This window comes from Fundulus heteroclitus, chromosome 12, assembly GCF_011125445.2.
Source record: "Fundulus heteroclitus isolate FHET01 chromosome 12, MU-UCD_Fhet_4.1, whole genome shotgun sequence".
Classification (NCBI taxonomy): domain Eukaryota; kingdom Metazoa; phylum Chordata; class Actinopteri; order Cyprinodontiformes; family Fundulidae; genus Fundulus; species Fundulus heteroclitus.
This window is the reverse complement of record NC_046372.1, coordinates 11959353-11981757: the sequence shown is the minus strand read 5'-3', so window position 1 is coordinate 11981757 and position 22405 is coordinate 11959353. Positions and strand designations below refer to the sequence as shown.

The 22405-nt window shown below is 39.5% G+C and overlaps 1 protein-coding gene across 5 annotated transcripts in view; it reads right to left on the bottom strand.

Moving 5' to 3' along the window:
* The window catches only part of kcnip3b (Kv channel interacting protein 3b, calsenilin), an 85558-nt gene that overhangs the window by 45164 nt on the left and 17989 nt on the right, over positions 1–22405 (bottom strand). Inside the window, exon 1 of one of the 5 annotated variants that reach the window (XM_036143942.1) lies at positions 19953–20071. The exons of 3 other annotated variants lie outside the window; for them this stretch is intronic. In XM_036143942.1, coding sequence (XP_035999835.1) covers positions 19953–20003 — 51 coding nt within the window. In that variant the 5' untranslated portion in view covers positions 20004–20071. Of the gene's footprint in view, positions 1–664; positions 815–19952; positions 20072–22405 lie in introns of those variants that run through there. One more of the 5 variants, XM_036143943.1, reaches the window with a different exon arrangement.

Below are 22405 nucleotides of genomic sequence, written 5' to 3'. Positions count from 1 at the left end.
TCGTGTCCGGGGCACAGGGACAAACAAAAAGTTTACTTATGGAGCAAATACAACAAAATCACGTCTTGGACCGTCACCATGTTTGATCAGTGACGAATCATTGGCGCCCAGCACTGCCACCTAGAGGAAATATTGGTTATTGCACACCTCAATGGACGGAGGTATGAAGGAGTCAACGGATAGAACGTACGGACAGAAATACGGACGTGTAGGCCAAACGTAGGGTATGAATGGGCCTTTATGCAGCGTATAACAGGTTTTCTTCCAGGATTACCCTATATTTAGCTCCAGCCATGATTCTATAAAGAGAATCCCCCATCATGATGCTGCCACCACTTCGTTTCACTATGGGCATATTCAGGTTAATGAACAATGTTAGTTTGGCTTGGAGTAAATGGAAAATTGACTCCGTTTGAACTTCTTTTAGCTATTGCTTTCTTCCTCCTACTTTTCTCTTGAGGTCAGGTTTGTTGAGTGGACCACTAATAGTTATCTGGTCAACAGATTCTCCCACCTGAGCTGTATGTAATGTTTACTGCTGGAGAACCCGATATTCAGCCGGACTCAGGGTTTCAATTTAAAAACGTTTATTGCGAGAAGTGAACAAGGTGAGGCAGGCAGTGACAGACTTGAACAGTTATGCAAGCAGATGGCAGGAACTCACGTGAAACAGGGCAGACATAAGCAGCACACAGGCACTGGGAAACCTCCTCAGTGAGAGCTGACCATAGGCAGAGAAACTGAGTCCAACAGGCTGAACACACAGTAACTGGGAGCGTCAAAGCAGCGGCACATTAGATACGAGACGAGAAGTTCTGGCAGGGAGAGGATGAGTGAAGCAGGTATACAAAGGCAGGGTGACAGGTGAGCCGAGTTGGGACTAATTAGTAGCAGCAGGTGGAGCTGATCTGGTGCTGAGTAGTGGCTGGGAGGTGACTGAGCTGACAAACAACAACTCAGTCACCTAAATCATGACACTGTAGCAGGGTTACCATGAACCCATTGACTTCACATATTAACACTCTCCTTGTCCCGCCACGTCACTTTAGGTGGATGACCACATCTATGCAGGTTTCCAGTTGTGCCACACTCTTTTAATTTTTAGATGATAGCATCTTGAGGTAATTAGAGCTTGGGTTAATGTTTTGTAGCATGGCTCTTCTTTAAATTAACAAGATCAAATTTCTCCACTGGCTTCCTGCTAAATCAAGGATAGAATTTAAAATTCTCCTTCTCACGTATAAAGCCCTCAATAATCAAGCTCCATCATATATCAGAGCTCTGATTACCCCGTATGTTCCTAACAGAGCACTTCGCTCTCAGACTGCAGTTCTGCTGGTGGTTCCTAGAGTCTCTAAAAGTAGAATGGGAGGCAGATCCTTTAACTATCAGGCTCCTCTCCTGTGGAACCAACTCCCAGTTTTGGTCCGTGAGGCAGACACCCCGTCTACTTTTAAGACTAATCTTAAAACTTTACTTTTTGACAAAGCTTATAACTAGAGTGGCTCATGTTACCCTGAGCTACCTCTATAGTTTTACTGCTATAGGCTTAGGCTACTGGAGGACATCAGGGCCTATATTTCTCACTCTACTGAATTCTCCTACTGCTCTCCAATGTGCTTTGTTTGTTGTTATTTCAACTTTTAACTTTATGTTTATCTCTGTCATTTTTCTCTTCATAGTAGGTACAACTGGTCTGGTGTTCTGTTAGCTGTGACATTACCCAGAGGAGACAGATCACCCGCTACTACCATCTAATGTAGAACAGATTCCTGGATCAATGTGTGCTTCTGTGCTTTTTGTGTCTCTGCTCTGTCTTCTGTAACCCCCAGACGGTCGAGGCAGATGTTCACACTGAGCCTGGTTCTGCTGGAGGTTTCCCTCCTGTTAAAGGGGAGTTTTCCTCTCCACTGTCGCTACATGCTTGCTCAGTATGAGGGATTGCTGCAAAGCCATGGACAATGCAGACGACTCTCCCTGTGGCTCTATGCTCCTTCAGGAGGAGTGAATGCTGCTTGTCTAGACTCGATGCAATCTTTCTGGATGATTTGATTTAATTTGACTTTGCAAAGTCCCTTGAGATGACATGTGTTGTGAATTGGTGCTATATAAATAAAATTTAATCGAATAGAATAAGACCTTCCCCCAACTTTCTCTCTGACCGTTCTGCTGGGTTCCTACTTTAATACCCGGGTTGTTCTGTAATAAACATCTGATGTGTTCACAGACCAGCTGGCTTTATACTGAGCTTAAATAAATAAATAAACTGGCTTCTGAAGGCAATTGGTTAAACTGGATTTTGTTTAAGGGCCTCTGACTGAGTTCAAAGGAAAACCATGTATAGCTAACTTTCCACTTCACAATGACACATTATGCTGTACTAAAAAAAAAAACATTAAAAAGTGTGAAAAACTTCAAGCCAAACGAATCCTTTTACAAGGCAGCACAGATAACACAAACAGACAGAGCTGAACTGACCCGTGATCCAATGACAGCACATCGAAATTGGAAGAGACGGTAGAAAATAGACCTTTTAGCCTCTAATCTAATAAAGTGCATCAAGGGTAGCACAGCGGAGGGGGTTTTAATCTGAAAGCACACCAAAACTCGCTTCTTTGGATGATAAAATAAAAGATAAAAGAAGCAGTTCAGATGCGACTTTTCAGGAAAAAAAACTCAGAAACTAGAAAGCAGGAGGGCCACGAGACAAGCTGACACAGACAGACGTAGTGTAAACAAAAGAAAATGCGAAGCTGTGTTAGTCGTTAGTTCAAGGGCTGCTGAACACGGCGGCAGACTCCCCGATCGTGGCTCTCACGCTCCCGTTTCAAGTGTATCTTCTGCTCCGTAACGCTTCGGCTCACTGTCCTGCAGCAAAAGCGTCTGTACAACAGTGTCTGAAACGCACACTAACACACACTCTTCCCTGGCCTATAAGGCAGAACAAACAGCCGTGGCTCTCCAAGCAAACACGGAGCAGAGTCACTGTGCAAGTGATTATCCTCTGCTATGAATTATTAAGCATCACTCACTGAAAGAATGTTGGTTTACATGAAGGAAAAACTTCGGCCTCATTACATGTTGTTACTCAACACGGAGACGTGAAAAAAAACAACTAACCGGAGACATCATGTGACTTCTGATTATCAGGTGATCCGTTCTTTAATTACAACCCAACTGGATTAGTGTAACTCTTCTTATGTTGGTGTTTGTCCGACCTGCCGTGCAAAACTGCATTTGGAGCAAAATGCTGCAGTTCGTCTCTTCACTGGCTGCCTATTTTTTTTTAATAAATTTAAAAGTTGTATTATTGAGTTTTAAGGCAGACTGGCTCCTGAGTATCTGTCTGACCTCCTGGAGTCTTGTTCGCCCTTCAGGTCCTTTAAATCTAATGATCCCCTGTTTTTAGCTGTACTAAGGTCCTGGCTGGTTTACAGAGGTAACGCATGTTTAAGGTTGTAGACCCTAAACCAGGGGTGTCAAACATACGGCCCGCGGGCCGGAACCGGCCCGCCGAACAATTTAGTCCGGCCCTGTGGATAAATGCATTATCATTATAATTTTTTTTATTTTATTTTTTCCAGTGTCCTGCCTGGCAATGTGGCATTAAGATGCCACAAAGAGCTCATCAGATTTGACTTTCACAAGTGGACAAGATAAAAGGAAGAGAATGATAAAACAATTATTGAAGAAAAAAACACGTACTTCGTTTAATTGAAAATATGCAGTTCCTATATTGTCCACGAGGGGCGCTCTGTTTTAATTAGCAGATTAAGCTTCAGGTGTGGAAAAATTCAAATCATTTCTTAATTTTTATCTGTTTGATGTATTTTGTCATGCAGGACAGTGTTTTTAAGTTCCAAAAAATGTGAATAAATGTTTTTCAACATTGTATAATCACTGTGATCAGTTCTTATGCATAATGCACAAGTAAATGTTTAACTGAGTAAAAGTATTGTTGAAATTGCACATACTTTTCTTAAAAACACTGAGGTATTCATAATATATTGTGTAAAAGTGAAATTAACTTAATATAAAAATCAACAACAAGTCCACATTTATTAGTTCTATATAATCTTGCAATGAGTTTACTCGTGTGGCCCCCTTGAGATCAGATTAAGCTGTATGCGCCCCTTAACCAAAATGAGTTTGACACCCCTGCCCTAAACTGTGGAATAATCTCCCCCCAAGCTCCAACTTTCAATGTTTTTAAGTCTCATTTGAAAGCACACCTGTCCTCACCGGCTTTTAATATAGCATGAGAAATATGGGGAGGGGTTCTTTTAATTTTTGTCCTTGGCCAACATTGCAGTTTTATTTTAATGCGCTATATATAGAAACTTGAACTGCGGCCAGCAATAAGGCACAGGGGGGCGGGGGGGAAATCTACTTTTCTTACAGCCTTTTGAAAAGTTAGCAACCTTTCAGTCTTAATGAAGAGGTCTAGAAAGTCCAGGGACAAAAGTCAATATTTAGTGTGGGAAAACATTGCCAATGAAGCATGCTGCCCAGTATGTCAGGGCCTTAGGGGAAAGCCACTGAAAATACCACAAGAGAAACCAAACTTGACCTGCTTTTGAATTATTTGATCTCTTTTTAGCTCTTTACTGGCCCGTCCAATCAACTTGATCTAATCTTGTTGGATGGCTCATTTGCTCTCGATCCCAATGCGCCGGCCCACAAGCGGTGACGTTAGTGTGGAGGGGGTCATTTACGTGGTCTGGTGTTGAGAAAGATCACCGAACCCCTCTTTGTCTGTCACTCCTCCTTTTAGATCAATTTGCCAGGAGAGTCGTGGGAGACAGAACAACTACGTATCCCCCAAGGATAGGTTTCTGAAACCTCTCCACTTTGTTAAGGTGGTTATAATTTAGAGAGCGAGCTCCTCCAGGCCCGAGACCGTGGTTCTCAACCACGGTCTCAGACCTGGAGGAGCTCAGTCAGACTCTGCATCTCTGCAACTCGCCGCAGCAAAGTTTAAACATAATGGTGTTTTGTTTGCGAGTGATGGTGTGGAGCAAGTCTTGATGAATTAAAGCCTCGTTTTCTGTAATGCAGACACTGCTCTGCAGAGTTGTGGTGTACAAGGTTCTCAGGAGATTTGTGATTCCAAACTGCATGAAACTGAGTCCCTTTCTTGACATGGTTAATAGATTTTTCTATGTTTTTTGTGACATCAAGAACCTTTGAGTATCAAACTTTCCCCTAGTTGTTTACCTATCTGTAAAAGCTTGGTTCGCTTAGACCCTTTGAATTACAGTTTGGAATCAATATCTTTGTTCAATACATTTTTTTAAACTAAAAAGCTATTTCAATACTTTGTATGGCACCCAAACACATTTCAAGAGCCTAAGGTCGAGTTTAAAACCCAGAATAAAAAGTATCTAGAGAGCAAAAAAAACTTTTGAAATTCCTCACATTTAAAATATTCTAATTTATCTGTGCCAGGATCGTAAAATCAAATTTAATAGTATTCTCATTCTCAATAAACAAATCTAAAAATTTGAGCTCTATGGTCAAGGATTAATTAGAGGCCCCTGATTGTTTGTGGACCCAAAGTTGCAGCTAAATCCATTCATGCCCCTGTAACGTATATAGTACAACTCTAATGGTTGTTTTGGGTGTTTAACCCAAATTAAGCTTTTTACTTATTATTAAAGCTGTTTGGCTTCAGACTAAATCAAAGTTTTAGGTGCTCTAAGTAGAAGGTAGCAGCACCTTTTGTCCTGTTTCTCCCCTTATCCATAAGGCCTCTTCATTTGTGGACATGGTTGGAAGAAGCTGGCTTATAAATTGTATTGACACCAATAGGGCAGTTAAGGTCACTAATGGGGCAATTGGGACACATGAATCATTGACCCCGGCATCTATTCAGCTCAATGTTAGGGTTATTGTTGCCTGACGATGCAAATACGTCCCTAACGATGAGAAGAGGAAGGTCTTCAAGGAACAGGAGAAGTAGTCCAGTGTTTGAAACATTAATTCTTGATAAACTAATTGCTGTTTTTGATCACAGACAATAAATCTTTCTTTTATAACGGGCATATGGCACCAATCCTGCTCACACAAGCCAGGGATTTTCCTACGTTAAGACAAGGTGACATTCAGAGCTTTGCCGGCCATAGTGTTTTGTTCATTTTCCATTAAAGCAGTGTGAGATTAAAACAGTTAAGGCTGTTCAAGAGCCTTATAAATACATGAAAATACTGGCAGTGAGGAGGGTTTAGCTGATGTGAAAACGACAGACAGGCAGAGATTTATATTCTTGTAATGTTACAACACAAGAGTGCCGTCTCCATAAATAATACTAACTAAGTCACAGCGGAGATGTCTGCCCGCAATTCTGTCTCTTTTTGCCCGTGATGTTCTGCTTTGGGATGCGTGACATTAGAAAATGTGGCGATATTAATACTGTTGGTAAATCTTCCGATAATGATACCAGCTGTGATATACCCTTATTCTATTCTTTCCTCTGTCTTATCTGGACTTCCTCCTACTCTCTGTGACCTTAGACATTTTGGGCAATGTCATTTATGTCTGATGTGCTGATTGAATATTAAATTAGCATGAAAAATGAATGGTTATACCACTGGGAAAATACAGTATTAGCATAAAATTATTGCACTTCACACAGAATTTTGTTCACATAGATATTGTGATGTAATATATATATATATATATATATATATATATATATATATATATATATATATATATATATATATATATATATATATATATTAGGGCTGGGCAAGTTAACGCGTTAATTTCGCGTTAATTCATTAGACTATTAACGGCGATATTTATTTTATCGCGCATTAACGCATGTTGATCACATGCTTTCAGTCAGTGTCAGTCAGCACGCCCGCTGACTGCAGCGCGCTGTCTCACGGCAGCACTCTCTCGCTCCCCCTCCCCTCTCGTACATGGCTCAGCGGCGCCAGCCAATCAGCACGCAGGCTCAGCCTGGCCCGCCCACTCAGCTCTCACACAAACTTGACAAACAAACAGCTGAGAGAGAACGCAGCAGCGAAAAAACATGAACAGAGGAAGTAGCACCGTTCGGCTTTATTTTAATACCGTAAATGAAATCAAGCTGTATGTTTTGTAAAAAGCCGGTTCATTTAAGTGGAAACACAACAAATTTATCTAAGCACGTGAAAAAACATGAAAACGTCGAGCCCCAGAAACGGAGAGAGGAGACGAAACTTCTCTCACTGCCCCGACAGACCCACAGACTGACGTCTCTGACTGAGGCGTTTCAGTCCTCCAGGGAACATCCAGGTAGATCAGTGGATGGATGGATGGATGGATGGATGTTACTGGAGCCCACACATAACATGTAATTAAGACATTGAAAGAACCCAGTACATATATTAAAAAGTGTTATTTAAGATAAGATAACATTAGTTAATCCTTTTTTTATCCCACGACGGGGAAATTTATAGGATTAAAGCAACAGGCAGGTGCATACAACACAGACAAAATTACATAAGGATTGAAATAAATAAGAGGTGGATTAGCGAAAAAACACTGAACATAACATTATTATTATTATTATTATTATTATTATTATTATTATTATTATTATTAAATTGTAATAATAAAATAAAAACCACAAAACCCAAAAGGTCAACAGTTTCATGATACATCAAGCTTAGGGACTGGCTAATATACAGCAGGTCAAAAAAGGCCATATTTTGGCTGCAGTGCTTGTTCTCTTATGAAGAAAAGATCAACTAGTGCACTAAATTCAATAGATGGGTTGAAAATATCCAGTATAAAATAGGTGGTACAAATGTTACAACACTTTTGTTCATATGGCAGCAGAACATTAAAATAAAAGTGCTCTTTACACTACTTTTGAATTCATTCTTGGAGTTTGTAAATACAATGCGATTAATCGCGATTAATCGCGATTAATCAGGGCGATTAATCGCGATTAAATATTTTAATCGTTGCCCAGCCCTAATATATATATATATATATATATATATATATATATATATATATATATATATATATATATATATATATATATATATAATTTTAAAAGATTCTCAGAATGACATTCACTCAGCAGGCACAAGCTCAATTCTTTCTGTGTCATTGCATCTTCAAGGTCAAGCTGTATTTAAAGGAGCATAGCATAATAATTCTGTCTATAATAGTATACATCTCCATATTTATTCAGTAATAATCAATGTCCTGTACATATGGAACCACTGCTTATCCTGCACTTGCTGCTATTGCACTTCTAGTTAGACCTGAACTGCATTTCGTTGCCTTGTACCTGTACCTGTGTAATGACAATAAAGTTGAATCTAATCTAATCTGATAAATTCCAGGATTTTTGTAGACGTCTCCACTTCTGGCAACAGGTTGAAATGACACCCGAGTTGTGCATGGGAGAAGTGGAAAAGCACCTGGCGCTGAGACTACACAGCTCTTTTGTTCAGAGGCGTAATGTCTTCTGCGGTTAGAAAGTTACAAATGTTGAAGTTAACCCATGTTCTCTCGCTAATACATCGATTACGGCAGAGACTCCACAAAGTAGCCCGGTTAACGAGAGCGTGCAGCATGTCACATGCAAGCCCGGAAAATTCAGCCCTAATCACTCTTTCATAAACGGACTAATGCAGCCTATAGAGACAACTGGGCTGAATACAGGATAACTAATTTTACACATCGGGCAATTATAAGGGCATGTATGGGAAAGAAAATAAACAATATTTAACTTCAAAACTTGCACTATACTCCTTTGAACATTCATGAAAAAAAGCCTTCAGATAGAAACCACACTAAAAGCATTAACATTGTTTGGTTTTCTTTGTAGGTTTATGGCACATAAATATGTCTTTAGGGATTAGGACATTAATAGTGTTGCTAGACATAGACAGAAATAAAAGATGACTTCACTAAAATAAATCTTTTTTTTTTTCATCCATCCTATCATGTTAGGTGAGGTGGTTGCTGGACCGAAGTGCAGACAGGACTTTGGGAGCTACATAGTGACTTGAAGGTTTAATGAAAAGAAGGCAAAGTAAACCTACAGGCACAACGTGAGGATAACTATAAAACGAGCTGCAAAGTTTAATGAAAATGGGCAGAGTGGTTTGAGATAAAAGAAGGGTAATGGCATCTCAATGCCTGAACCCCAAGGTCCTGTATATCAAATACAAGCTTTTAACACACAACACGCCAAGCATTGACGCAGCTGGGCTACAGCAGTAGGGGACGGACCGGTAGCCGCTCCTTTTGGCCAAGAAGCAGAAACTGAAGCCGCAATTCACATAGATGCACCAAAATTGGACATTAATAGATTGGAAATTCCGATGAGACTCTTTTTCAGCTGCAACATTCAGATGGTGACGGTCAGAATTTGGCTACAGACAACATGAAAGCTTGAATCCTTCTTGTTTTATATGATAGTTCAGGCTGGCTGGTGGTGGTGTCATGGTCTGGGGTATAGATCACTGTATGCTAACTGAGCATCATGTAAACACCATAAGTATGGTTGTTGACCATGTCTAGTTCCTCGTGATCACAGTCTACCCATTTTCTGATGGCTACGTCCCACAGGATGAGGCAACATGTCAGAAAGCCCAAATCACAAATGAGCTCACTGTACTCCTGTGGCAATCGTGGCTATACAGCCAACACATCTAGAACAAATGTGTCAAGTTAATGTGGACCAGAATCTCTGAGTAAAGTTACTGTCGGTGTTGTTGGGAACAATGTGATAGCACCAATGTGTTACAGTTTTGAAAGGCATAACCTGGGTGGTTTAAAGCGAGATTATCCCCCCTAATCCGCTGACATTGAAACCTTTAATTATGTCATTAACAGAACATTGATCTTGACGTCATTTGCAGCCCCTCAGAACTGTTGTCTCTAATTTTTAGAATAAATTTGCCGATGTTTGAACTTTGAATTCATCTCTGTTTGAGGTGTGGAGTACATAATCTGACTCGTTAATCTGTAAAAACCTTCATCCTGCACTCAGTTTGACCAGATAGATCTGACATGAAAATCTGAGAAGCTTTTGTCGTTACATTTTAAAGATATAACCAGATCTACTGGTTACAAAACTGAGACTACACACACAATTGAAAAAAACAAAAAAAACAGCCATTTCATTTGCACCTCACATTAATATTTATTATGTCTCTTAACCCTGGATGTCTCCACATCTCTGTCCTCAACTTCTCCATCTCATCACCTCCTCATTCTGTCCAATTTATTTCACTGTCGATCACTCCTCCTCCATCTCCCCTCCTCCTCCTCCTCCTCCTGCGCCCTCTTCCTCCTCCATAATGTCACCTGTCACCAGGCTGCAGTCCAGGTGAGGCTGAGACACGAACCAGGATCTATCCAGCGGCATGCGAGGCTCTGCCTCTGCAAGCATGTGTGCACTTTAACGATGGAGAAAAATGAGACGAGGGGCACAAGTAGTGACAAAGAGTGACAGCACAAAGGAAGAAGACCAGCGCATACAGCAGTGTGTAAAAGAAATAAAAAAAGAAAATCATATATGCGATTCAAGATCTCCAGCAGTGGTCTCATATCTCTATTGTGCGATGAGTGACACTTTAAAGTCTGCTTGTTGTGTCGGCAGAATGTGCGCAAGAACAACAGATGGAATGACTTGTTACCAAATAAGCAAAACCCGGACATATGAAACAGCCAGCAACAGAAGCAGAAACTGGGTATTCATTTAGTCACATTTGATATGGAAATTTCCTCTAGTTTTAGAAATAAAGTCAATCAACATGTCAAAAAATAAAAAGGGTCCTCTGTGGGTGTCGACTTTGAATACACAGAAGTCTTAGGTTGAATTTATATCCAAGCCAGTTGCCTTTTAAAACCCATAGGATACATCAGAGAATAAAAGTTAAACTGGCTCTGGAAATTCTGTTATTTTTATTTATTATTTTTTGTTGATAACCTTGTAAGGAATGGATTAAGAATGTGCAGAAAATCACATATTTATCTTTTTGCCTTTCTGAATGATTGGAAAATTCATATGTAAAAAAAAAACTATGAAACTAGAACCAGAAATTGAGCTAAATAAACATTTTTATAATTAAGCATGCATATGGGCAACCATATGTTGCAGTATGTTTTCAATAATCCTCAAGACAAAGCAAAAGTTTAGTGTAAAGACCAGATGGTCCTACTGATTGCTAACAGTTAAAATCAGTGCTGCATTCCTTTGACAAAGACAAAGAACTGAGAAAAGTCCAGTGGCCTCTGATTTAAGCCTGTTTGCTGTTGCAATGACCCGGATGACTGAGAATCTGCACAGGCATATGCTGAAAAGGTTGAAAACGTTAAATGAAAAATCCAATATTAGACTTAATAACTCAATTCCTCCAATGGGACTCTTTGGCTTTTAACTGTCACTTTTGGCAAAACAACATATAATTTTTGCATCAGATTTCCTCCATTGTCTGAGTTTTCTTTACTCAGTGACTTTTCTCTGCTTTGGCCTGTTATCTACTCTAACTTCTGATAGTTTTTTTCCTGCAAAACTAGCCAGAAACTTTTGGAAGCTTGTTTGGAAGCTAAAACAACAAATCTGAAAATGCTTTATACTCAGAAAAGCATCAAATTTTGTTTAGTTTGTCTGTAGTTTTGTCCACTCTGAAATACATTTAAATACCAAAAATGGGATGATATAAGTGGAAAGTTGAGCTTTTATTCGAAAAATGTATTGTCAAACTCAACAAATGACACCCAAATCGGCAAATAGAAGCTCTGTAGAGCTAATAAAGTTTTTTTTTTTAAATAAAGACCAAAAAACAAATCCATGTTCAGCAGAAAAATAGCATCAGAGATGCCGGAAGCTGGTTAGAGCCTGAGTCTGATGAAATGTTGGAGATAAGCCACCGTTTGGTTCCAGTTTGCTGCACATAATTACAAGCAGATCTGTCACCTTTACTGTAAGTTGATATAAATATCATGATTTCTCTATATGTTCTCGAGATGACTCAGAGGACTGTATATGAGCCACATGATGGAGAAGATCGGCTGATGGTCGGGAGCTGATACTATTTGTGTCCTGAGCGCTTGGGCCTCTCAGTACGGCTGTCAGTGCGAATCAGCACGTCTGTGGGAGGATAGCACATCCATATGGACTGCATGCTGTGTGTGTGTGTTTGTGTGTGCTTAAGCGTGCTGGAGACAGGGTGTGTGTTATATTGATGTTTGAGCCTTCATGCGGAGATAGTCTTAATTCTCTGGGGAGGCTCTGAACTCCGGAGGAGCCATTTTTCAATTAACAACGGTTCTTCCTCTTATCTCTTTAAACAGGCACACAAATCAAAGCATCTTTTGCTAGCTGGTCGTTCCTCTTCATATTGGTCAATTTGTTTGATTTGATTTAAACACACGTGTAATCTTTACCTTAAAAAATGTATACCATATTACTTTCAACTTACTGAAATTTCCCATTGAAAATGCTTTTCGCCATATGAATAGAAATCTTGGCTTCAAGCAAAAGAACAGCCCAAAGTTTAAAGATGTGAACACATCACAGTTCATGCCATGCCTATAAATATCTGCTCTTGGGGAGTCATTGCCCATATAATCAAAGAAACCATTTGTTTGTGAGCATAAAGTTTCTCAAGAAACAAAAGGTTTTGTACTGTGATTTATACTTATGGTTCCTATTTTGGTACAGACATCCACAGATAAGCCCAACAGGCTTATCTAAAAGAGCTCTGTTTTTGAGCAATGGGACCTGACAATCCGAAGACCGCATCATAACAAGAAGAAGAAGAAAGGCAAAACAAAAAACAGCACAGTTATTAACAATGATTTTTTTTGTGTGGAGCTGTGACTGCTACTGGTGTAGAGAAGTGTAGTGTGGATGTGTAGTGAGAGCCAGGACAGCGACGTAAACGACGGATGAATACCTTGTGAACGTTGTTAGTGTATTTAAAGGTATCAAAGCCCAATATAGTGGAAACTAACCGTTCTGCAAACAGTTTCTAAAGTTAGTGACAACGATAATGTGCTGAAAAAAAAAGTCAGTTCTGCAATCATCTGTTTACGCTTTAGCACACCTGTGCCCACCACTGACTGTGGTGCAGGTATACCGTCACAAGTAAAGCACAAATGGATAATGTGTTTCCATGATTCCCATGGAAAGCTTTACATGGGGAATATAGAAATTAATTGGCCTTAACTTGGGAATATTTTTACAAAACTGTGATATCCAACCACTACACCAATATAGTTACGCAATAATTTCATCAAAACCTATTTTATTTCAGTCATTGGTTTAAATGTGAGGCTTCAATAGTCTTGCACTCTGGGCTAAAAAATGTGGCCTCATCAGTGGCGGTTTTATTCAATTCAATTCAATTTTAACTAAATAGCTTTCCAATAAGTTATCAGGCGAGCTGTGTCTGCACTGCTGTAACAGCCGGTCCATCTCCGGGTTTGGTGTGGATTCTGCTGAGCCCATCCCTTTACACACTTATTGGATAAAGTTACCAGAACTGTTTAATTATTTAATGAGTCTAAATCTACCAATCACTCCACCTATTTAACAGGTGGGTCCTCCAGATATGGTGTTAGCTGCAGCACAAAGCCCTCTGTCTCTGCATGTGTGTGTGTGTGTGTGCTCTGCAGTCAGGCTGTCTGACATCCTGTCACTGATCTGTGCAGGTCGACAGTGTGGCGACCCTGAGGAAACATGCAACATTATACTCGGTGTCTAGAAGGAAAGATCAGCCTAAAGTCATGTAGAATAGAACAGAGTGCAAATACCCATTGTTGTCCCACAGTAGGCAAATTCAGGTGTCCCTGCAGCAAAGTGACAGGAAAATCAAAGCATGCACCATCACAAAAAGGTAAAACATATGAAAACAAATAATAAGAAGAAACTGTACAGTAAGCGCAAATTTACAACAGAAGATTGAAATACTATACAGCTACTGAAAACTCAGATAAAAGAAGTGTTCAAATGAGAAGGATCATTTAAAAAAAGTTAAAAAAAACATGCACATGTGTATTTATTCATTTAAAACTATATATATAGATAATTTACAAGGAAGAAAAATAAATGTGCAACAGCAGGGATGTAGACACTTGAGTTTATTGGGAGCTTTAAGGTCATAAAATGTAACAGCTGTTGGGAGGAAGGATCTATGATAACGCTTCTTTGTGCATCTAGGATGCAGCAATCTGTCACCGAGGGAGCTCTCCAGCTCTGCAACAGCTTCATGCATGCGATGGGAGACACCAACCAACACTGATGTTATTTTTACTGGAGGTTCTTCTGTCTCACTCCACCTACACTGGGTCCATGGAGCATCCCAGGACAGATCTGGCCTTCTTGATGAGCTTATCTAACCGCTTCCTCTCAGCTGTAGATAAGCTGCTGCTCCAACAGCTACACCATAAAACACGGCTAATGCCACCTAGAGTTAAAAAAAAAAGTCTTCTGGAGCGTCCCCTGCACTCCAAAACATCTCAGTCTCCTTAGCAGCACATAATCTTCATGCGGTACATCGGCATATGCAGGAGAGGGAATAATGAGACACACCTTGGTAGGTGCAACTGTGAGCAGGTTCTTTAATTTTAAAAATCAACGTTTTATCTTGTCACCCATTGGTAATATAGCTGTTTCTTAATTTTGGCTTTACAATGAAAATTTTCAGTTTAATTCAGTAACATTAATGTTTCAGATCACATTCAATTTTAAGATTAAAGATAACCGAGTGAATATAAAAATAAGTTTTCAGATCAATAATTACTTTATTTTAGTAATAATTACTTTATTTATTGAAAGAAAAAGCTATCAAAATCCCCCAAGACATTGTTCATGGTTTTATCAATTACTGCAGGTTGTCTTGATCCCGAAGCAGCAAAGCAGACCCAGACAATAACCCTGTATGGACAATTATTTTTCCTGCCTTTATCCCAGATATAATGGGATTCACACTTTAAAAAAAACTGTTGCACATTTGTGTCATCAGATCAAATACATTTTTAACGAATGTCTTGGGGATCAAACAAATGTGAAACGGGCTTTTGTGTCGTTTCTGATCAGCACTCTTTTCACCTTGGATTTCTCCCATAGACGCCATTTTGGCCCAGTTTCTTTTTGTTGGTTAATGATCGCTGACTTTAACTAAGGAGTTTGAGGCTTTGCAGGGGTTAAAATGTTGTTCTGTTTTTTGTTTATTTCCTGGATGGGTCATTAATGCACCCTTGGAGTAATTTTGTCAGATCAGCAACTCCCAGGAAGGTTCATCAATCTTCCATGTTTTCTCCATGTGAGGATATTGGCTCCCACTGGAGTCTGCCTTAGAAATGTCTTTCTAACCCTTTCCAGACTGACATGATGATAATGATGTTTTCAATTTTGAATAATTTTAGCCTGCTTCATGTTGTCAAACAAATTATATTAAGTGACTTCTCAATTCTATTGGTATGACAGGAAATCATTAGAAAACTGTATCTACTTGGGTTTTGTTTTTAAAATTGTATTTGATTATCTGAAACATCTAAACCAGAAGAAGCATAACACTTTAAGAGCACTAAACTGGAATAACAAAGACAGACACAAGTAACAGTTCAAATAATGAACAATAATAATTATTTTTCTGATTACGCATCAAAAATATCTAACTACCCAGATAAATAAACAGGTATATGGGTGAAATAGGAAAGGACAAAATGAGACACAAAATAATGAAAGGGCAAACAGACCCAGAGACAGTCAACCTTTAAAAGCATAACAACAAAAGTTACCAAACATTAAAAGCCCTAACCACGATTTTCTGATAAAAACCTTCTTTGGTGTATAACCTACACCAATTTTTTTTTAAATAAGTTAAGGAGTGGTTGGCTATTGCAGCAAGATATCATTTACACAATAAACAAGATAAGACTGCAGCATGACTTTAGCTCCAGTATGACCTAGATAAGGAGACTATCATTTTGCCCGCAATAAAACAATCGTTCTTAGGTCTGTTTGAGGATTTTTTCATAACCAACAATCTAGAGAATATAAAACTAAGCCCCAGCACCCTATAGTAACCAATAAAGGATCTTACTGGAACATAAATTCCCAACACATGTTGCCTCAAGGTACCTTATAAGAGAGACAGGCACAATTAATCTCAAAATCAAATCAATCCAGTAAAATCCGTTCATATAAACTGATTTAAATCAAAAATGTTAAAATTTCTTTTTGGCCCTAGTTATAATACAAATGGGTCAAATTTAGCTGGTAAAAAGTTGTCGATCTAAGGAAGCCCAGCTTACTGTATTTTGTCGAGTCATTGATTTTCCAGCAATCTCTCCACCTGCGCAAACAAGTGGTGAAGGTGGAAACGTATATCATTTAACATCATTTAACAGAAACAGACCTCCAACAGATCCAGGCTCAGAATGAGCGACCACCTGCTGCAACCAACAGGGGATGGAAAGCACAGCTAAGCGCTGAGGTAAAGGGGGTGTCTTTTTGTCAAAAATCCAAGACCAAACATTTTTACCTTGAGTACAAGAAGCTTTGTCATCGCTCTTAGATGTTATACTGCTCTCCCACAAAATTTGTCTCACACTCAAGTATTTTTTTGCTTTCAAATATGCTACGCTCATCCACTCGAAACCTGTTTCTTCAGTCAAACTGAATGCCTCCTAGAAATGTTAGAATCCTCCCCCTTACAGTTGAGCCTTGACAGCCGACGGGTAAAACCCACAGTTAAAATTCCCAGTGCCATGCTACTGACTGGCACTGTCAGCAAATTGCCCATTACATTTGTGCATGCACGAGTCATACGCGGTCGAAAATGTTCTCTACCAAACAAAAACCCCGCTGTCACTGTAATTTGTGTCGAGTGCAGGTAGTGGCCATGAATTTAAGGGTTGCATGCTTTGATTTTAAGGCCTTAAAGGCCTCAATATACGTGCCGTACAATGACCTTTGTGCCATGTTAAGTTACTCTAATATGGACTTTATAGGCTTGAACTATGTCAGAAAAAACAACACAAGTTCACCCAAAGACACAAAGAAGAAATGTGATTCATTCTTCACAATTTCCAGACATTAAAGAAAGATCCACTTAACTAAGCTTAACTAAAGTGTCCCAGCTTAAGACAGAGACTTTGTCCCTCCAGAGGACATACTGTGTCATTTGACAGTCTGTGTTTCGAAGAGAATCATAGATCTCTTCATTGCTTTCCCATCTTTAAATGTTGTTTGGTAGCCAAAAAAATTGACTTACTCATGATGCACGACGCAACCCAACATCTGCAACTCGCTTATCGTCAGACCACCACTTTGTTTCAAGTGGAGAAAACCCACCTGAGAGCGCAGTTTTCATTCTTAAAGAGGAAGGAAAACCTGAGATTGTAGCTTTCTAACAGGAGCTAAAGATATCTGTGCTAGGGACATCAAGTCTGAGCCAGAAAATTATGTCTAAGAGGGAGCATAACATATGTAAGAAAGCAAGTTTTTTTTTTTTTTTTTTTTTTTAACACAGCAGAGCAGTTTTGGGCGAGATTAAAAAAAATCTCTGTCTCCCTAATCCAATCATCCCATGTGGAACTATTAGTACTACCAATAGGAAGAAAAAAACTCCCCGGTCTGTGAAAATCTTTATCTTTTCTGTTCTAGAATGAATAAATTAATTTATTTTGTATTTGTCAAGAAGCTGCTATATTGCTGCGGTGTGATGAGACAAATGCACGCAAGGAGTGACCTAAGGCAAGCATGGAAGTCAAACGCTTTAATAGAAATTTAAAAATCCAGAAAGAAGGGCAAAATTCAGGTGACAAGAAGCAAAATAAAGGCCAGAAATTATACGTTAAGTTGGGAATAAGAAACATCTACCAGGAGGACATGGCAGACAGAGAAACGAGGAGAAACGAGGAGTATAAGTACTGGCGAGAGTGACTGCTGTGTGAGTGTCAGGCGTGCTGACAGTTGATGAGATACAGGCTGGGGAAGCTGGAAACTAGGTCAGCTGAGGGGCTCTAATGAGAGAGGACGACAGGACCACATGAAAAAGCCACTAATGAAAAAAGAAACAATGTAAAACTTTTCATATCTCGACAGAAAAAGTGGTTTCATGGGGACACTAATGTTACAAAAGACAGCTTTTGTATCTGTATTTAGGGGCTCTCAGAGGCCCGGTCCATACGAAGAGAAACCCGGTAAGCTTTCATAAACGATTAATAAAAAAATGTGCGCCCACACGAGAGGACGCAGCATCACTGTAAACGCTGTAGTAAGTATGCCAGCCCCATTGGTGGCGCTGTGACATTGCCAAAGAAACACAAAAAAACAGCAAGCATGCATAGATAACTCGTGAAGTAAACACAGCAGCATGGAGGTGGAACGAACACAAACATCCACGCATGTTCAACGTAATCTGTGTGTGGGTTGGCTGGAGAGATGCTGTGTAGAAAGGGGGAGTCTGAGGACACTACTAACAACCATAATAAAGACAATATTTGCCTCAGCATGAATACAACACCAGACGGCACCATCTTTGTTGTCATTTACGGTAGTGAGGCGCATGCGGGTTACAGAGAGAGAGATGAAGCTACGAGGTCATCATCTCAGAAGAGATACGGCTCGCACACTCACGGAAACACAAAACCAGCGTTTTGAAATTTATCCACTCTGGGACCCGAATTAAAAAATAATTGTTTCCGGTCTCCCAAAACCCCGGATCCATGTAGACACACACCTAAGCAACAACAAACCCCTGTAGATACACCCAATCTTGTTTCCATGTGGACAGAGCCAGAGACGGCATAAAGATGTGAATGCACTTCTCAAATAGTGCGGCGCGCCCCCTGGAGGGTGGGGGTGAAGGTATTGCAAGAACAGCCTTACCTTCATTTGTCCAGAAAAAATCCGGAATCTAAATGTATCAACAGCACCCCCTGCTGTTTGGTATATACCTGCGGTCAGTAGTGTGACGAATACTATCAATAAACTCCTAAAAAATTACAAAACTTAATGTAACTCAAGTTTTTTTCTTTAATATTAATGGCATGATATTTTTTTTATTTTTTTGCAATAACAGGTTCATAGCTAGTTAAAAGTTAACTACAGCTACGAGTTCGGCTAAAAGCCATTATATAGTTATATAGTTAATTTATAGTTAAAAACTATAAACTTTCTAGTTGTTAGAAATCATTGTTATATGTTATAAATAAACCCCATACATATGGCATAAATTTTAAAAGGGATTCTGGGTAATCTTCAGAACAACAGGTTAAATGCATCAAAACAGAAAGCGAGGAAAGTGACATTTTTGTCCCATTTTGTTGGGATTGAATGGGGCAGTAAATTTTTCCCTCTGCAAAGGAAGGTGCAACAGAAGATATTTGAGAACCACTGGTCTACTGTGCGTTAATTCAATAGTGAATACAACAGATTATTATGATTAACAATTTGTTTGGTCGATTGTGTCTTGGTTGAGAAAAACGCTTCTTGGAAATAAATGCTGCAGTTTTGGAAAGCCTGTTTATTTCTGTCATGATCCTGGTGTTGGTTTGGTTTTGTCTGCATGTGTGAAAACGAAGAATCGCTGCTGGAGGACGTGGCTGACCAGCGGCAGACAGCGCAACTGTCCGCATTCACACTCATCTGACTGCTGGAGATATAAGGAGCTTTAGGATAATCACTCTTGACCCGATGATCAACTTTGTTGGTGAAGTCAACCCCTCTGTGCTCATTTTAATTCTCTTCTTCAAAGTTCCTTGTCATTTTAAGCTATTTATGGTTCCTCTCCTTAACTTGGCTTAACATTGTGCTCTCTGTGCTCCCAGCTTTTGTTTACCACTTCTGGATTCCTGCTAAAAGCTCTCTTGACAGCCTTCTCCTGTAATCTCCTCCGCTCCACCGTCGTCCATTGCAATCCCTTTGATTCAGACTTCCTTCAACCCGCCCACCCTCCAGCTCTCTGTTCACTCACCTCGGACGCTCTCATCTGCTCTATTCTCCCCTGGACCCTCCTGGAACACATAGCCTCCTCCGTTGCATCTCCTCTCTAACCAATTGGTGGAGACAGTATAATGATGTCCAGCCTCGGAAAAGCACACTGCAAAAACAGAACTAGAAATATGTAAAATCTTCATAAAATGTGTGTATTTGTCCTTGATTTGAGCAGGTAAATAAGATGATTTGCCAATAGTATAAGATTTTTGAACTTAAAATGGGAACAATTCATCTTCATCATCTTATTTCAAGTGCAGGATGTCTAATTATCTTATTTTAGGAGACAAAATACTCATTCCATTGGCAGATGATCTTATTTACCTGCTCAAATCAAGCATAAATATGCAAACTTTAAGAATATTTTATTTATTTTTAGATCTGTTTTTGCAGTGCAAGGTTTGTCATCACTGGAGACATTCCTAATGTAGAGAAATATCGAGAAGAGATTCTGCAACCAGTGCCAATTAACTCTCGGGACGGATCTCCACCCTCCATGGTTTCAAAGCTCACCCGCACATTATCGGGTTCATCAGAGATTACCTTTAGAATTTGAAACTAGAGAGTTTGGAAATGCCAACCTGCAGTCCTGACCTCAACCTCAATGAACATTTTACTAACACAACCACTTTGGCTGATATGTGACAAACGCAGGTTAAAAGACGGGATTTCAACCCGCAGCGGTGTGCGATCAAGCCGGTGACCGGCATGAGGATGAGGTGGCAGGCTGCCCTGGTAGTGCACGGGTTCTCCCATGCGCTATTGAGGACATCAGAGCAGAACGTGACATTGGCAGAGTCGGCCTAGCAGATTTTTTATGGACCGGAATGCATTTTCCTTACAAATGTAGCCCCATTTAATAAAAGGCTTTCCAACAGTATTAATATTTTTTGGCCAGTAGCATTCATACAAAAAAGAAATAATCATCCAAATGCAAATTTTGTTTCCTTTTTACCCATTTATTTATTTAAAGTAAAGGAAATACAATTGCCAGCATAAATGGAGCATATTCATGCTGAAAACCTGCTATATTACTATATTAAGATGGGGGGGAATTTGGCTTCACCTTCTTTGACAGCCCCTCTCATCCCCATAATTTGGGTCAGAATGATAGAACAACTCGTTATTTAAAAGAAGAACTGGAGTGAGTCAAGCACTGAAAACATCCGACCCCCAGACGCCTCGCAGCATGTTTTAATCTAAACACCTGCATGTTGACAGACAGCCAGAGGGGAAAGCTGTAAATACTCAATATGTTTCCAAGCACTTTGAATCATCTTGTTACTGAAAAGTGTTATATAAATAAACTTGCCTTGCCTTCAAGCCTATGTTTAAAATGCAAGTCATTTCAAACCGAAATACTTCTTTTTAAACTATGATTCACACAACAGAAAAAAAACATACAAGTCGAAACAAATCTAATTGAAGTTAACAGCTGATTAAGGTGAAGCAGATGACTAAAAGTTATGAGTTTGCATTAATCAGAGAATTTTAGAGGTTTGGGAAACTGGCATAAACAGCTTTTGATACTGTGACATCATTTGGACCAAGGGATTTTATGATAATGAGATACAAAAATTAGATTTCAATAAATAAATAAAAATCCACAGACTCTCAGAATCTCACATAACTCCACCATCTATCACTGTGCCGGTGCAACTGGCTGACAAATTTACTTCTGAGATTAATGATAGACAAACCCTAATTGCATATTCTCGTAGTTGTACTTTAACAACTGTTGCTTTACTGAGAGCTTCCCGTATTCACACATATTTAACATATTTCCATACCCAGTAAAGAAATACAAAAACCCTTTAAAACCTTCCTGCCTGAATTAATTTGCAGCCACATAAGAATTATGTGTGCTGTCATCTGGATGCGAAATTGGTAACGTGAATATAGCACATCCACACATTTGGCGGGATTTGGATTAAGGAGTAGAATTTAAACTACTTTTGCAGTATTAAGCATGTACATTATTATAGTGATGTTGCTGCTAGTGCTACACTGGACTTTGAAACTGAATTACAACACAAGTTCCTATTCAACCCAATCCCGTACAGTATTATGTAAAAATTTACTGTAAGATTACAACCAGTTGTCTTTCACATTCAGGCCACCGGATGGCGCCAGAGTGCTTCCAATATGATCCTGGTATGACTCAAATATGCATCAACAGACATCTCAGCCAGAAGCAGTTTGAAGCAATTTGGTGACAATAGTCTAAAAATGGGCTAAAGCAGAGAGTTGGGGAAAAACTACAAACTTGTCAACAGGTCAAAAACATGCATCTGGGGGGGGGGGGGGGGGGGGGGGGGGCAAGAAACAATCAAACAAAACAAACCTTAAAAACAAAACATGAGGGACAAGCATGACAGAAAATGGATGGATGGAAGTTATATATTTACTTTCAATATGTTTCACATATAAACA